Raw genomic sequence first — 13,696 nt, 5'->3', positions numbered from 1 at the left:
TGAGTCTCTTGGCTTTAAGAGAACTGCTTATGCTAGCTGATCCTCTATCAGCCTAAAGACCAGGGTCAGGGTCCTGGAGTAATGTTAAGATTCCCAAACCAAGCAAATACTATCCAGTTTTTCCACTCTGTACGTGAACGCCTTTATAGATAACTACTAATAAAAAAGAACCCAAATAATTCAATCCAAACGAAGAAATCTGTAGAAGTTCTCACTGATACAGGACCGCTAAGTTCAGAGAGAATTTAAGGCTGCTTCTTTAAGAATCACGCTTAAGTAAGAAAGCTGGAAAAAGGAGACCCAGGAGAAAGCAGCGAGAGAGGGAATTCCTCTGCTCTTTTAGGAGACAATGGCATCAACTCTTGAGATCTGTACTGAAAAGTGTGGCCCATCTTGCAACAGAACAACTTTCTTTTTGACTTTGCAAGAATGATTTGGGGGGCAACATTTACTTTTCCAATTATACTTGGCTTAGGCTCGCATTTAAGTTACAGTTGACCCTTGAACACAGGCTTGAACTGCACAGGTCCACTTATACGTGTTTGTTTTTTTCAGTACATCTTACAATACCACACAACCCGCGGTTGTTTGAATCTACAGATGCGTAACTGCACATACAGAGGGCTGACTGTAGTTATTTGGAAATCTTACACTGCATGGAGGGTCACCCCTAACCCTGGCATTAAGGGTCAACAGTAATTTGCATTTCCTTGTTTCGTATCCGAGGAATTATCTGATGCAATGTTAGGATTATTACTTTCTCCAGTAATCTACCCAGTTAACCAACAGTTCGTAAAATAGGTTTCTATAGCACTTTGCTTTTAAGGAGTCCTAAGTTCTTTCTCTTGTCAATCAACGTTTATTAAACTTGGCCAAATGGAGGTGGGAGACAAATCCAAATAGCATTTTGAAGAACTCTATCTGGCAAGTAATCATTTGGCTCACTGGGAAATACAAATACGACAAAAATTCCACTGGGTAGAAAAAATTAAGACAAAAATTTCAACAGTAGTAAGATAAAAGTTGGGAGGAGACTAAATGCATCACAGAGAAGAGAGCTATTATATGGGTTTAGAAGCTTGCTTTTTATAGCTTCAGAAATTAAATTTAACTTGATAGTGATAAGGACTTGAAGCTGCAGGGTGACTGCTAATAAGAGGGAAGGAGAAAAGTCTGAAAACATAAAATACAGAAGTAAAAGCAAGCATGGTCAGTAAAATATTTACCAGATCAGCCAGAGCAGGGGAAGATGTGACCGAAAATAGTGATAAACTGTAGACTATAACCCATTGTTTCATACTAGGGAGTGACAGTTTTAGGAAGATCAGATTTGATGGCCAGGATGGAGACGGGGTCATCAAAACCAGTTAACTAGTTTTTCATTACTTTAGTAATGAATTTGGGTGCACAGACAAGGATGCCAGTATGGCAAATGAAGATAGGACACAAATCCAAACAGCATTTTGAATAACTCTATCTGGCAAGTAAACAGAATCTCTTTATCTAGCTCAAGTCGTAGATACAATGGTACTGTGGCTAAGAACTGGTTATATTAAGTCGCAGAACTTGACTTTCACATTGCTGCGTGTTTACTACCTAGTTTTAGAGGACAAATGAGTCATTTAAGATTTTTGTAGTGTGCTTGCTGTACTGCTAACCAACATTTTACATTCCTAGTCTTATGCTGTGGACGTCACTCTTATTTTGTAATTCAGGTTAAGAAAAAAAGTCTCCAAAAATTGTTAGAAACATACCAGGAGGTCAAAGGATGGAAAATGTCTTAATGTTACTTAGCTTCTTCTATAAGTATCAACTGAATAAGGACTTACTTCCAACTTGGAAATAGAAGAAACTGGGACTCTGATTAACTGGTTACTTATTCAAGATACTCAGAAAGGGAAGTAAAGTAATGTGAATTTCTAGGTTTCTCTTCAAAAGCAATTGAACTGAGTGTCTCCTCGGTGCACAGCATTGTGCTATGTACCTGGGAAGAAAGGGGATGAGGTTATGACCTGTTAGAAAGGAGATATATATAAACAACTCACTGATAAAGGCAGATTGGCTTAAGTTTTAAGATACAGTAGAACAATACTCTTCAGGAACAATGATGAAGGACCAATAGTGCTTACTCAGTGACTATCATGTGCCAGACACTGTCTTCGTTCCTTAGAAAGTAAAAACTCATGAATCAAGTAAGATGAGGTAGGTAAGTGGATAGAGCAAGCAAGGTAGGTGATAAATGCTACACTAGACATACACAAAGTCTGTGCCAACACAGTATGATAGACGTTAGTTTTCAGAGAGGTGACTCTTGAGATTATTCAAGGTACGTTGCACTTCTCCGAATAAAGAAGAGATGGACGGCACTGCAGAAGGAAGAAACAGGAGGACCAAATACAAGAAATGCTGGACAATGCCAAGTCCTGGGTTATAGAGTATATCAGGGGGAAGGCTAGAGATCAGACTGAAAGGTAGGCCAGGGGCCAGGTTACCAATGGCCTCAGATTCAGTCCAGGACTTCCAAGTCCTAGTTAAAGGCAGTAGGTTGTCTTTTGTTCAACTGATGTAGCAGTCCTTTCCTAAGGATTAAACCTTAATAAACACAACCTGAAAGCTTATCCCAAACTTACAAAGGCTCTCCTAATACCCAGCACTTCAGGGTACAATTCTGCCATGCCATCTGGCACTGAAAACAATCTGCAAGTTTAGTCTTTTTATTTTATAAAGAGAACTCTAGATTTTCATTTGAGCAATTTAGGATTTATGGTCTCTCTTCACAAGTTAAATTAGGAAGATATCAGAGCTAACATTTTTAGAATTAAGGAAAGGCATAATCTAGTGCACTTTTAGTACTCAGTCCAATTTGCAGCAGGGCTGCTAGTCAGCAACTACCTTCTGTAGCCTCATTTGCTACATAAAATGTGAGTTTAGCAGGCAAAGTAATCTCTACTTTCTAAACGTGATTCTATCTTCTCTTCTAAAATACCTTTATTTGTCCTCTTTTAGTGTCCTATTCTTCAAAGTAGACAAGTTCCTAACATTTGTGTTTTAAGGCAAGTGCTCCCATATTGGTGTTGACTAAACTGGATCATCAAGTGGGCCTAAAACACTTTAGTACAATATTCTTAGTGACAATAAACAGGAAGCCTGTGTCCTTTACATTTTTGCAATGTAAAGTTGAAGTGGGGGGTGCGAATGACAAATGCTGAAGTGTTAGTCCCTAATAATTTTGGCTTTCTTAAAATAAAATGGCATTAAATAAACAGGTCAAGAGAAGTCTGTACTGACTTTCTGATCACAAGATACTCTGCCTACTGAAACAAGGTCTGCAGAACAGAAAAATAAGGCTAACCAACCTGATGAATAAACAGGGTTTTAAAGCCCACTAACAATCATTGAAAGTCTCAGTAATGCCAAGAAATAAAGATTGGTATCACTCCCCAAAGTGTTTCACACCATAAAAACAAATGATAAAGGGTTCTGAAAGCATACTGCATTTTTATATTATATGACCAATTTTTAGGCTAGATTTGGTGGGGAGGTGTGCACACATCTACTCCTGTACCCAATTCTTACACTCTGGCCTTACTATTCCATACCTGGAGATATACAAGGTAGGCAGAAAAACGAGCAGATTCACATCTTTTGCATTTTCTCCTAAGTCCCAGAACCCAGACAGTTTTCTGATTTACAGATTTACTCATCAAGTACTATTCAAAACCTAAATGAAGAGGTTAAGAATTCTGCCCAACAGATGGGGAGGCAAAGGTAAAGTTTCAGGAAAAAAACTTAGACCAGAAAACGCTAACTTTGGAGCCGATATAGAGGATTAATATAGTTTCCACCTTGCTGTATGGATTCTTTACCCTAGGGTATTTCCTGGTTGATTTTGTATCATAGCTCCCTCTAGTGGCTAAGTGAATTTCCCTAGAGTTTACTCAAATAGGGAGTGGAATAGACCATTGTAAAAAAAACCCCACAAAAACCCAAACAACTCATTAGGCATTTGGCACCCCTACAAAATTAATGTTTGTTCAAAGTACATTTGGTGAGGATGAATAAAGCATTCTAGAAAAGCTCTCAGTTTCCACTATCTTCACATTGATAATTCTATTAATAACTGTAAAAGGAGTTAAAGATACTTTAACCTGATGGTTGAATGTTAGAACTTTTTCTAAGAGATGAAGATGAAACATCCAGGATCTACTTAACTCTAAATGTTTGTTCTGTTTCATTTGTGTTTTGCATACCTACCTAACCGGGAATGTCCTTATGCAAAGGCATGCTTGATTTTTCTCTCCCATAACCCAGTGAGGCATCTATTTTGAAATGTTTATTATGAGATTACTTCTGCCTAAATTAACTTGTATTTGACAGAGACTACAGAAGCACCAAGCGACTTCTGTAATAAAAAAAAAAAATCCTTCTCTCCTTCCATCCCTACAAAATCACCACCACATTCAAGGTTGTCGGGTATAGCTTTCAAAGTTAGCAAGAAGCACTGCCCCCCACCCCCCAAGTTCTCAACCACAGGAATAAGCTGGTTTAAGTAGACCGTAACTTCTTGGATCTATATTTAAAGCAAAAGTTTTTGCCAGGATTACTATTTATTCAATAGACAATCACGAGAGACACAATGGACAGATGTCTCCTTATAATCTCTTTACTTCATGCCAATCCCACCTTTTCCTATAGGATCATACTGATCAATGTTCCTGTAACAAAAAAAAAAAAAAAAAAAAAAAAAAAGTACTAGAAAAAATTACCCCCAAACAGAGTATTCCACCATATAGGATGGGATGGCAGAATATTTCCTTCAATGGAGTACAACTGATGAGAGTCCACCATAGCAACAGAACATAAAGAAATGTGAGTCATACCTTTTCTTGTGGCTGCTTCAGTCTAAAAAGATGGGGAACTTACAGCTCAATCAATAAAGGATCCACAGTAACAGGTTTGTTTTCATTCACATGCTCAAAACTACACAGAAGCTTTCGCTCTGTGTATCCTGTAACAGTTCTACAATCCCTTATCCGGAACTCTCTGGGGCAGATGTATGTGAAATTCAGAGATTTCTGCACTTTATAAAGCGCATATATATATATCATATATCATATATAGACTCTTTATCACATAACACTCTCAGCAAAACCTATGGCAACTGACACATCAATATTTCCGCAGGAAGACAATTCAGTCACAGTTAAGTGCAAAACAAAGGCATCGATTTTGGTCACATTTTATATTCAATTTGCTCCACAACAAAAAACTCTGGAGTTTTGGGATAAGAGATTGTGAACCTGTTTTCTGCCTTTGCATTCTTCATACCATGACAGAAATACGCTAAACCAAAGGATGGTTATAACAGAACTTCAGTCTAATAGTTTCTTTCCTTTTAATACTTTTTATGGTAAATACAGACATACAACTTTTGTTTGAAATTTCATCACAACTTCCATGTACAAAGTAAGCAAAAAGGCACACAAGAAATTCAGCTTCACAGAAACTTGAAAAAAAGAACACCAGCCCTAATGAGCAAATATATTTCAAAGACAAAACTGAGGAAGTTAAAATTCTAGAATCATATGGAACTTAGGCACTACGAGTGGATACACGAATAATGGAATATATTATTAAACTATAAAATTTAGGGGAAAAAACATTTTAAATGAGGGAAATCTGTTCATATTCCAAAGAGTATCTTTTTTAAATTAATAAAATTCAGATCCCAAACAATTAGGAATCAGAAAATGGGTTTCTTACCTTTTGTTTCCAGAAGGATGTGGGCTGAACAGCAAGGTGGGTTACTCAATCTGACGTTATGAAAAATAATTGCTTCTTAGAGACTTAAGTTTTTCCTTGGTTAGAGAATAATAAACTAATTATAGGTTCCCTACAATATCTAAGGGGACATAAATAGGGAGAAAAGGGGAAAATCCAAGACAGCTTTTTTAGTTCCAAAAGGGTGTGACTTTCTTCTAATAGCTGCCAATCTAGGTAGAGATTTAAGGTCCATTTCCTAAGACTGAAAAACAGCAAGTCTGCCCCTCCCCTTACAGCATTTAGCCGTCTGGTCTTACCGAACCGGAAAAGCTGCGTCCCTCTACCTTTCATACACAGTCAAGTCCTCTCTAATCTTCAACAGCCTATATACTAGGGAAGTAATATCTTCTCCCTCCCTTCAGTCAGGGGTTGGAACTACTAACTTTTAGTAGAGCACATCTTTCAGCGTAGCTTAAATAAATGCAATTTAAGTGATGGCAACTTAACTTTGCCAACTTTGAGCGATGGCAATTTTCATTTTGGTCCTGTTTCCAAAATATTCCATGAACACAAACGAACCCAGGACTGCTCAAGTCTAGCTCACGTTAATCTTTCCCAAATTAGTCATTAAGAAATACCAATTGTATATTCTACAGATGAAACAGAACTTGTTTTACGTGCCTAAGTCTGCTCTTGAACAGTTGAATTCTCACATAATAACTAGAGTTACTCCCTTAATGAGTCTATACCAAGTGTTTTGCTTAAATACTTAAAATGGAATCCTAATTTTGAACTTCCTATCCCTCTTCTTCCTCCTGACATTCCATAAGGCTCATTTAAATGTATTGGTTGGGTGACCTTATGCAAATCCCTCCGGGCCCATTTTCTCCACTACCAAGATTATTTCTAGTGTTTCCTAGGTTTGAAATTACGTCAACTGAATAGCAATCTTAAATTCTGCTTCCAAGTATAATTAACACCCAAGGGAAATGTCATGACTTAGCTATCTTTTGGGTGTAGAAAAAGAATGGTTCGATGGTTGTGACTGGCTATCAGGAAATCAGAAGATTAGGAATTCTAAGTAAAAACCCCTCCCCAACTCTAAATTGAAAACTTAGCACCAAGGGGCTATCAGGTAAAGATACAAAAACCAGTAGACTACAAGATGTAATCACTGCTTTGGTATGTTCTGGATACAGAATAACTTTATGGTTGAGAAGAAAAATTCTAAAGAATGCCCAGCTTTTTATTAGCAATCATTTACTCAAATAAGCAGTTACTCTTCTAGTGTGCTGTTCACACTTCCAACAGAAAATGTAATTTACGTTAAGAATCCTAATCTGTGCTGAATTTAATGCTTAGCAATTTTTTAGATGAGTTTAGTTTTATTGAGAAACTCAAAGGCTAACGCCAACATTTAGTCCTCACTCGATTTTGCACAAAACCCTATGCTGTCTAGATGATCACCCCAAATAAGCAGCATCTATAAGCTTGTCATCATTTTTAAATCAAAGCTCTGAAACTTATCCTTCAGAGACTAGATCACCCCCTCACTTACCATATTACACACACAATTGCCTTATTCTCATTTTTCATCTCCCCCTGAAGACTTTTTACAACAATTAACAGATGGCTAAAACCATTTATTAGAAAAGTCCTTTCGAGAACCTTTAATTTACTAACACATAAACACAAGAATCAGAATCTTATCAATTTAAAGTACGAACTGAGACTAGTCAACCAGTAAAAAATCTTACAAGAGGAAAAAGGACAACCATGCATAGTCTTTTTTAAAAAATGTTTATTTTTTCAAAGAAAAACGGCAACAGCCAATTGGAAACCTACTTAGTCTTCAACTCCAATTTTGTTTTCAATGTAGAAGTGACTTTACTGATTTACTATTTTAAACAAACCCCCCTTTTCCCCTTTCAGTGTTTACCATCTACTCGTGCTGAATCCTTCCAAGGAGATTGCTCCAGCGTATTATCTCCAGGTCCTCGCTTTGCTCCTTTTACCAAAAAATGCAAAACACAATTCCATCGTGCATCTTAAGGGCTCCAATCGTCAAAAATGGGAAAAAAAAAAAATTCTTTGGAATAGCCAATTAAGTTGAATAAAAAAAAAAAAAAAAATATCCACACGAATGCGGTTTGGTTGGGGCAGGAATCCACTCCTATGTTCCTGGTAATCTGATCCCGCTCCATGAATCCTTGTAATTCATCCTCCCTATCCTATCCACATTATGATTTGAATCCAATGATCCAGCTCCAAGGATTGGGATCCAGTGAGCCCTCTCCAATCCAAACCTTTATAACCAGCAAAACCAAAAAAGAGGAGGCAAAATGTTAGATACTGTAACCAAAAAAGGTTTCTGGGGAATGATGAGTTATGTCTGTCATCAGTTTAACAGATGTACATCAATAACTATCAAATTCCCCAAAACAAGTTTCTGTATGGTGTTCAGATAAATTTTAGAAACTTAATCATCATAGAGACTAATTGGAAGAAGCATTTTATATTTACAGTTCAACTGATAATGCCAACACTTGTTACTGTACAGCGTATTACATACAGGTTTTGTGGTTGCAAAAAGTTATGTAGTTGAGAAGTTTACTGGTATTGCTACCCACCTAAGTCTAAACTAAATCTAATGCTCCCATCTGTAATTTAATTTGTAAATTAAAGTGTTTTAAACATATGAGTCAATTATGAATATTAGTTTAAAGGGGAAGGTGAGACTTAAGAGTATTCCCAACTAGATTATCTACACCAATACGTTGGAACTCTATATTTTGCTTTCATTTTGTCTTAAAAAAAAAATGAAGTAGCAACGCTATATCAGTCACACAGAGGACATGCAGATTTAGCAGTATTGATATTATACTCTATCCGGTTGGAATTAAAGACACCCTGTGCCCACATGTACACCAACAGCAGGTCACACATTAACGGTTGTAACTAAGCATTGTGACAAATTAGCCAGTTCTTCCCACATTAGTCCCTATTAAAACAAAAAAGGGCAGGGAGCAAAATAAACTGTTACGAAATGGGCAACGTAATTTTGCCACAATTGCCAAGGTTTAAAGAGCAAAGCAATTGTAGCTAAAGGTCACTGCATAAGATGTTTGCAAGTGTTTTAAGGTAGATCATCATTTTGAACCCTTGCCTTTTAGTATAAGGTCAATACTGCCAATTTCATCTGTGACAATAGCACTTGGAGTCATACCATTGCCTCCATTATTGATCTGATCCTCCTCAATCCTCCTTTTGACAATCCTAAAATGATTGAAATGTGCTCCACAATCCTTAATCCAAAGCATTCTTAATCCATCTCTTCAGATATGTCTACAGAAAGACACATGAAAAGCAAGATAAACATAAGAACTTCCCCAGGTAAGATAACCACAAACACCCCCAACAACCCAGTTCACACAAACCAGAGCAGAAGAGACATTTACATAGTGTCACGGTCTGAAGAGCATGGAGAGTTAACTAAATCTCAACGACCCTGTCTACGACGTCACTTAAAGTACAGTTTCTCAGACACGAGGGCAATGTGGGTGTTAGGAGCAAAAGGGGGTGTTACACAAGAATGCAATTCAACACTTCAGCCCATTCTGAACAAAACGGTTTGAATTAAAAAATGAAAAGATTGTACTGAAGAAAGGACAACTGTATACAACGTGGGTTCTACAAAAAGCGTCACCCGTCCTCTTATGTGCGAGAGCGAGATCTGCTGTGACGGGGAGAATAGCGTGGCGATCCTCGGCTTCTCCTCGGGGAGTAACTGCGACTCCTGCTGTTGCTTCTGCTACGGCTCCTGCTACGACTACGGCTTCGAGATCGGGATCTTCCATAACTTGGACTTCTGGGCCCATCAACTTTAACCCGGATGTAGGCAGTTTCTCCCTATTGGATAGACAGAACTTTCGATTGAAAGATCGAAGCTTTCGCCTGCCTTCAGGCATGCTGAATTCAACGTAACTTAAACCAGAGGCACTCGACTGGGTTCACTCGGACACCCTTGCCTGCATCTTACCTGCCACTTCCACCGTTAAGACCACTGTGTCCAAGTCTGGCCAAAGCAAAGAATAAGCGTAGAACCTACCTCATGAGATCTAAACTTAGTGTTATCCAGTTTTCGCACTGCATAGGTCATATCTTCTTTCCGTACAAACTCCACGACACCAGTGCCATCTCGGTAAACATCAGCATAACATACATCACCTGCTTCACGCATGTGATCCTTCAAATCCTGCCAGCTTCCACTTGGAGGCAGTCCTGAAAAAGTTACTGTTGTTCAAGACCAAGTCTCCTAAATTTCACATTAAGCTTACAATGTACATTAGAACAGAGATGACTCTAAAAGCCACGACGATTTTTAACATCCTAGGTTAAGGAGCTGTTAAGATGCCGGAATCAAGAGCCCCAAATTAGCGGCAAAGTAAGCATCTTCATATTCTAGGTACTGCAACCTCACGCGGCCAACCTCCAATACAGCAACCCTTGTTTACTGAGTTCACCCACGGGACGCAAATCATTTCAGACCCGGCAGGAAAACTTGCATCTGTCCAACGGGTCACGCCAGGAACACTTTCGAATGCCCCCTTCCACCAACTCGCACGGAACGGTCAACTCACCAGAGACAACCACTCGGTTTTCAGAACGCCTGGACGGGGGGCCATAGCGGCCTCGGGGAGCCCCGCCACCTCCACCCCCGCCGCCGCCTCGGCCTGTACCACGGCCGCTTCGAGGGAACTCCACCCGCAGACGGTATCCATCGTAATCATAGCCGTCGCGACCGTACACCGCGTCTTCCGCATCCCTGCGGGATCACAGAAGAGCGAAGGGGGTGAGGAGAAGGACCGGGAGGGGCGGCTAACTCGCTCCGAGAGCTAGCGGCCCCCCGCACATGCGCACCTGGGGTGGAAGAGCCCACATGCGCTGCATAATAGGAATGGCCCCTCCCCCACCCAGAAGCACGCCAGGCTGCCGACCACTACGGCAGCCCTCGGCGCCTCAGTTTCCCGCTCCGAGCCTGCGAGTCGGCTCTGGGGACGTCCGGAGGGCCCGGCCACGGGAAAAGCCTCGCCGACTCGGCTCCTCACTCCACTCCTGCAGGGGCGATTCGTCTGGCTCCCAACCTCGGAGCCCACCTCCCCATTCTCTAGGTGAAGGCCTTGGAGCCTTCCCCAACTACTCCAACCTATTTCCTCAAGGCAGCAAGACCCTGACCGCCTCACCGCGGGTCCTCGAACTCAACGAAGGCGAAGGGCGGTCCTCCGCGGCGGTTCTTCAGATCGATGTCGCGGATAGCACCGTATTTGTAGAACACGTCCTCAATGTCCTTGGTTCGGATGTCTGGAGGTAAGTTCCCCACGTAGATGCGGCAGTCGTTGTTCCCTGCCGGCCCACGAATCACACCACCTCCCGACATGGCGGCGACGAAAGGCGCGGACTCGAGAACAGGTCTTCCCACCAAGCCTAGCGAACGGCAGAGCAAGCCCACAGCTACACCACGTCTCCCGCGGCCCCTCCAAAATGGCGCCTTTATCAGCTCGGCGCACGGATATGGGGGGGAGGGAGGAAGAGAAGCGGGAGGAAGCAGCTATTCGATCTCACTACGCACGCGCAGAAGCGTTAACGGGCGCTGCGAAAGGGACGCTGGCGCACGCGCGACGTCACCCTCCGCGCGAAGGGAAAAAAAGTTCCCGCGTTCCCGATTTTGTGGAGAGCTTCGCGAATGAAGTGACCGGCTGAGTGGTAAAGATTAAATACAGAGCCCTCATAAAAGGGGTTATTCATCTCTGTCGAGTCCTAAAGAATAATCAGTTTCCCCAGGAATGGGTCTCTTAAAGCAACGGCGCCCTGAAAGGATTTGGTGAAACCTAGCCGAGAGCTTTGTCCCACCATGCTCTGCGGTGTTAGCGGCCTTTGGCGGGAAAGACCCACGGGGGCGGAGTCTAAGGGGGCGGGACCGGGCTGTTGCTCCGGAAACGGGGGCGTCCTTGGAGAGTGCGCCTAGTTCAGGAGTTGCGTTGTCTGTGATTCGATGCGGAGCCAAGCCGTGTCTTTCCGCCCCATCTCCTGCGAACTGGCCGTGGGCTGCTTACATAAGTGTCTCATGGAGGGGAACCCAGCTTAGATTCCCTAGTAACTAGTCTACACTGAGTACCGTTCCACCTTCGGTTCAGAACCGAGCTTTGTATATAGCTCAGTTAAACACTCCTTGTGCTAGTGGCGGTGATTCGTGCTCTGACCAGTCATTGGTGGTACCTGCCACCCAGGACCCAGACCTCTGCTGCTCTCTTCAACAGCCTATCGCTAGGCCCAACGCAGCGGAAAGGTCCAGTGAAGGTTGCAGAATGAATTGTGCCTGTTACGTCTCCAACTGCTTTCAAAGAACGAGAAAAAGTGCTCCTGCCTCTGTGTATTGCAGAATCCTGAAGTTCCTTCCTTTTTTTGAAGTCATTACCAGGCCTCTCAAGTCATATGAATGAGCACAATGAATGTGCGAGGACTACTGTGACCACTGGAGACCACAGTTGCTGCTCAGGACTGATCCTGGTAGCATGCGGGTCCAGGGAGATAAGAACTTTTTACATTTTTTCCTCAGTGACATCTGAAATCTAGATTTTTATATGAAATGCTGGGGTTTTTAAATATTAGTGATGAATTCAAATTAAACAACAACAACTACTCTGCAGTTATAAATATGCTAAAACAGACCTGCACCCTTAGTGTAAGGATGATTTTTTTCATATTATGTATTTATTTGCAACTCCCTCTCCCCAGGGATGCGAGGCAGCTTACAGAGATACCATAAAACATTACTAAAACTGGATGGAGAAATCATGGGGAAAATAAGGGAGGAGGATTAAAATGAAGGCATCGATAAGGTTAGTACACAAAATGCCTGCAGTAATAATTTAGTGAGCTCCTAGAGATGGACTGCAAGTTTGCCTGTGGCCATCCCGGAAGTCACAGTAAAGAAGGGAACATAGTATGTTCAAAACCCAAAGTGCCTTTGAAATTAAAAAAAAAATAGGTTGTTTAGGAGAAGGGCATGTTTTCAGTTCTGAAAGTTGAATGTATTTTACAAATGTTTCTAGTAATCCCAAAATACAAATTTAATTTGCTCCTCAACAGATCCATAGAGGATCTTTGGTAGTCCTTGAAATCTCTTTGGTGGTTTCCAAAATGATGAGTATATGTGCATGAACTTTTTTGTCTGTCCTTTAGCTCAGGAGTCCCCAACCCCTGGGCCGAGGACCGATACTGTTCGTGACCAGGCCGCACAGCAGGAGATGAACGGCAGGTGAGTGAGCAAAGCTCCATCTGCCGCTCCCCGCCGCTCCCCATCGCTCGCATTACCGCCTGAACCTTCCCACCCGACCCCCCCGTCCGCGGAAAAATCGTCTTCCACGAAAGTGGTCCCTGGTGCCAAAAAGGTTGGGGACTGCTGCTTTAGCTCATCCTTCAGTGACATATTTTTAAACTGAGCTTTCAATTTAAAGAGAGAAGACCCTGGGAATTTCCTGGAGGTCCAGTGGTTAGAACTTCTTCCTTCCACTGCAGGGAGCACGGGTTCCATCATTCCATCCCTGGTCAGGGAATCCCACACGCGCAGTGCGGCCAAAAGAAAAAAAAGAGAGAAGACCCCGATAATTTTTCAGTGAGAAGCTGACCAAGAGGGACACTATTTCAACAGATTTATTTGGTTTCTAGCACTATCCTACTTGGTTAGCAGCAGAAGAGATGAGAGTTTTTAAAGAATTCCAGGCACATCATGTATTGGTGTATTGGTTCTTACATTCATGTATTGGTTCTTACATTCAGTGTTTATTTACTGAGCACATTTTCTCTCTAACTTTATCCATCCATTTATGATTATTCAGATTCATCTTCAGTTGATTAATGTTAAGTCAGTAAT

The 13,696-nt window shown here is 41.5% G+C and overlaps 1 protein-coding gene across 1 annotated transcript; it reads right to left on the bottom strand.

Moving 5' to 3' along the window:
* Positions 1-9,477: 9,477 nt before the first annotated feature.
* On the bottom strand, positions 9,478-11,200 carry SRSF1 (serine and arginine rich splicing factor 1; the record flags this gene model as incomplete). The annotated part of the gene is made up of 4 exons (XM_079724996.1): positions 9,478-9,672; positions 9,872-10,044; positions 10,404-10,588; positions 11,007-11,200. 4 exons carry the CDS (start codon positions 11,198-11,200, stop codon positions 9,478-9,480), a joined length of 747 nt encoding a protein of 248 aa, XP_079581122.1.
* Positions 11,201-13,696: the final 2,496 nt, after the last annotated feature.

Source organism: Hyperoodon ampullatus (assembly GCF_949752795.1).
Source record: "Hyperoodon ampullatus genome assembly, chromosome: 19".
NCBI classification, from domain to species: domain Eukaryota; kingdom Metazoa; phylum Chordata; class Mammalia; order Artiodactyla; family Ziphiidae; genus Hyperoodon; species Hyperoodon ampullatus.
This window is presented reverse-complemented; position numbering and strand designations above follow the sequence as displayed.